This window comes from Botrytis porri (genome assembly GCF_014898465.1).
Source record: "Botrytis porri strain MUCL 3234 chromosome Unknown BPOR_028, whole genome shotgun sequence".
NCBI lineage: Eukaryota > Fungi > Ascomycota > Leotiomycetes > Helotiales > Sclerotiniaceae > Botrytis > Botrytis porri.
In genome coordinates, this window is record NW_024066102.1 from 185,120 (window position 1) to 189,585 (window position 4,466).

The 4,466-nt window shown below is 36.4% G+C and overlaps 1 protein-coding gene across 1 annotated transcript; it reads left to right on the forward strand.

Annotated features, from left to right (window-relative positions):
* Nucleotides 1-523: 523 nt before the first annotated feature.
* EAF01_011995 (uncharacterized protein) lies at nucleotides 524-2,765 on the forward strand (the record flags this gene model as incomplete). Its single annotated transcript, XM_038920253.1, has 4 exons — nucleotides 524-621; nucleotides 851-877; nucleotides 1,118-1,645; nucleotides 1,697-2,765. 4 exons carry the CDS (start codon nucleotides 524-526, stop codon nucleotides 2,763-2,765), a joined length of 1,722 nt encoding a protein of 573 aa, XP_038764305.1.
* Nucleotides 2,766-4,466: the final 1,701 nt, after the last annotated feature.

Consider the following 4,466-nt stretch of genomic DNA (forward strand, 5'->3'; position numbering starts at 1 on the left):
GTCTAAGCTTTCTCCAACTTTCGCCAACTTTTGCACCAAACCAAAACTGCCGAAGTTTGGAAATTCCCCAGTTTCTCCAGAAAAGAAAAATCCTTAAAGTATCATCACCAATAGAATACTGTTTCTTTCTTGCATATGGGGAATCTCTAAGTTTCTATGACCGGGCCAAGAGAGTTAATTGGATCCATTGTCATATCCTCTGGAGAAGTCACTCAGGATTTGCACACCACCTTCCTAAATTGTTGACAATGACCCTTTTGGTTGGTTGTACAGTATCCAGAGAACCATCAGCAGCATGAGCTTGCTTTCCTGCTTAGTTCCCATGCATGTGTGTATAAGATGGATCTGCTGCCCCCGAATCTTTTTTCATCTTGTTATCGTCTGTCCTACTTTGCTCTTTCTCATTTCCTATACCTCCTACATACATATAAGCATATATGATTGAGAAGTCTCTTCCAGCATCCTAATCTCATACATCAACATACGCGGAGTATATACTTTGAAGTATCAGAACTTCTCAATCATGGCTTGCGGTATAGGTAGAAAACGCGAAAGATATTATGGCTGCAAAGGTAAATCACTGAATCGTTTGATCACTATTGTTTCTGGGCTGGATTTTTTGTGAGTAGTATTTTATTCTTTTCACTTCCTGCAATTCGCAGCAGAACATTTACTCCAATCTGCCACTGAAAAGAATTGTGGAGATGGCCCGCTCTGGAGAAAGGCGGAGGCGGAGGTGGGGGTGAATGCTACCATTGAACGTTACCTTCCTTATGACGAAGACGTTACATTTCCGATGTTTTTCCGGTTTGAGTCGCGTAAGAAGAATTCACAGCTAACTCTGTCATAGGCTCTTTGGTTACGATCAAGGTGTTATGTAAGTTTGTACTTCAAAAGAATTCCCATTCACGATGGGCGATGGGCGAAATAAATGGCACTTTGATATGAGATCTCAAGTATATAAACCTCAAGGACCATTTGATGATGAAATCTGATATGGTGTGTTGTAGAGAGAGTGTGCTTGTTAGCCACAAATCCAAGATTGCTGTGCGGTTGATTTCGCCCATGATTTGCCATCTGACAAAAGTCTTTAGTAGTTGAGCTAACATTTTGGTAGGGGAGGATTGCTAACTCTCCCATCTTTCGTGGAAACGTTTCCAGAAATCGATACCACCAATGATAAGTCATACCACACAGCTCTTTATCAAGGTTTAGTAGTGGCCTCGTACAATCTGGGTTGCTTTGGTGGTGCCGTTGTTACTATCTTTCTTGGAGATCGTCTTGGTCGTCGTCGGATGATATTCCTTGGTTCTTCAATCATGATTATTGGAGCGATCCTTCAGGCAACTTCCTTCAGTATTGTGCAATTCATTATTGGACGAGTGCTTACCGGTTTTGGAAATGGCATGAATACAAGTACAGTCCCTACATGGGCTTCAGAAACGTCCGAATCTCACGAAAGAGGGAAATTGGTCATGTTCCAGGGTGCTATGGTTACAGGAGGTATTGCACTATCGTATTGGCTTGATTTAGGAACATCACGGGCCGGAAATAATGGTGTGTCTTGGAGGTTTCCAATTGCTTTCCAGATTTTGCCAGCGGTCATCATACTCATGTCCATCCTTGAGCTTCCAGAATCCCCTCGGTGAGTGTTTTCTCCTATGTTTGGCCTCATTCGATCTAACGAATCTTCTAGTTGGCTCGTCTTGAAGGGTGATATCGAAGAGGCTCGAGCTGTCCTTACAGCACTCGAGGTTCCTTCCACGGGTTCTAGTGACGCATCAAAGCAGGTCGACGAAGCGGCTATTGAACTCCAAATGGCACAGAGAGTTGAAATCAAATTGAAGGAAATCACTAGTCAAGTTGACGAAGCGGCGAATACTGGCTATCGTGATATGTTCACTATGGGCCCAGATCGTAACTTCCATCGTGTCATACTCGCATATTTCGTCCAAGTCATGCAGCAAATCTCCGGTATCAATGTTATTACCTATTATGCCGCTACAATTTTCGAGCAGTATATACATTTGAGTAGCGAAACTTCCCGTTATCTCGCAGCTGGAAATGGCACTGCATACTTTGCTGCTTCCTTCATTGCTCCCTTTACAATCGAGAAGTTTGGTCGTCGTAAATCTTTATTACTTGGTTCAATTGGATTGATAGCAAGTATGGTCATCCTCGCTATCATGACACGCTTGTCAGAAGAGGGTATTGGTGGTAAAAAACCGGGAATTGTTTCCACCACTTTCCTCTTTGTCTTTAACACCTTCTTCGCAATTGGATGGCTCGCGATACCCTGGTTATACCCGGCTGAGATTGTTCCCCTCAAAATCCGTGCACCAGCTAATGGTTTATCAACATCTGCCAATTGGATTTTCAATTTCATGGTTGTGATGATCACACCAGTTGCATTCAATTCGATTGGCTATAAAACCTATATCATTTTCGCTGTTATCAATGCTGCCATGTTTCCAGCCGTCTATTTCTTCTATCCAGAAACTGCATTTAGGTCTTTGGAGGAAATGGACACGATATTTCAGAACACGACTAGTTTCTTTGATGCAGTTAGCGTTGCAAAGAATCAGGCGCATAGATATGGAGCCGATGGAAAGTTGTTGGTTGCTCCCGAGATCATAGAAGAAATGTCGGGTGGGGGAGTATTTGTACAGAATGATATTGGAAAAGACAGTGAGAATGGGACAATAGTCCATAGGGAGAATGTTGCAGATGATAGTGGAGGAAGTACGACGAGCCCAAAGAATTAGCATGGGGTTGATGTCAGGTAGTCACTAATTTTGGTGGCTAGATTATGAAGTTGAGAGAAAGAGGTAGCTAATTTATATACCCAGTGTTTACAGTCACCGGCGGTTCAAGGTGAAGAGCTATTGTTTTCTTATTGCCAGCTTCTTCATCTAGATATCTAAAGATTTAAGACTTGTTGAAAAATATCAATGGCGTTTGGAGTACCCGACTCTCGTTGAAGCTTTCGTGCATATGCATGCTTGTGATGAATTAAATGATACAGTCTTATATATGTTCCTTCTTCCATCATTGACCGTGAGACGGAGATTCAGTCGTCACCTCGTCCCCTCGTCAGGAACCCCGACTATCATCGACACTGTATCGTAATTGAAATCCCTATATCTTCCCTCGTAGTATAGTCCCATAATGGAAATAATAGATATACCTACTTAAGAATCAACGACTTCGGAATTCAAACTACTAGAAACATCTACCCCGCTGGTAACTTGAGCACTCCCTCTATATAGAATCATAGATATGTATACGCGTATCAAAGACGACATAAACGCAAACTCTACTTACTCATTAACCATTGTGTTCCGAGGATTGCAAGCTATGGGGCTGTCTACTATCGCACAATGATGATGCTATTTTCATGTGGAAGAATGTCTGAGATAGATAATTACTGTTTTCGATAATTGATCGAATGATCGGGATTTAGGAATGAGGATTACGAAGAGAACAATTATATAGTGTATGTAGGAATTTCAAGATCGTTATTATACCTACTGATGGAAATGTTTTCAATGTAATATAGTACTCTATGATGATAGAATCCATAGTTCAGGAAGGAATTCTTTCGTAATTGCTGTAAATCTTATAATATCTTTATTATGTATCAAGTAAATTATTTTTAAAGTATTAATATTATCAATTGAAAGATTTGGTTAAAGTAATAATCATTTATTAAATAAAAGTTTTTAGACTTTACTTATTTTTTAACCTCCGTTTTTCTTTTTTTTTCTTTTTTCTAATTTACATTTTTATCAAATTGTAAGAAAGAATAAAGAAATGTTTCAACTCTTTTAATTAGAATTTATTAAAAGTTATTTATGTTGTGGCTATTATATCTTTATTTTAAATCTTTTATTGAAATCAAATTCGAATAAATATTCGAATTTATTAATTGTTGGAATATGTAATTAAAGGTATAATATTATAAGTTATATTTTATTTTATATATATATTTTGTATATAAGTAAAATAGATATATATATATATATATATAGATGATAAATCTCTTTTTATATGAAGAGTATAAATAGAGTAAAACAATTTATTTTATTCTTATATTTTATGTATATATATCTTATTAAGTCTGTTTAATATTAATATATAAAAATTAAAAGCAAATTAAAATTTTATTTATTAATACTTTCTATATTTATAATATAATAGTAAAACTTATAATTAAAGAACAAATTGAGAATAGTATAATTGATATAAGAATTTATTTATTTTTAAACTTTTAATTAATACTTTTAATTTACTATTTAGTTTTTGTATTTACTTTTCTTTATTTATTGTTTAATTTCTTTTTCTTTGATTTTTTGTTTAATTTATATATTCATATCTTTTTGTTTATATTTTCTTTAATTTTTATATGTAAAAAATTTAATGATAAACGAGTTACGAAAAGAATTAATTTAATACGTTAGTATAGT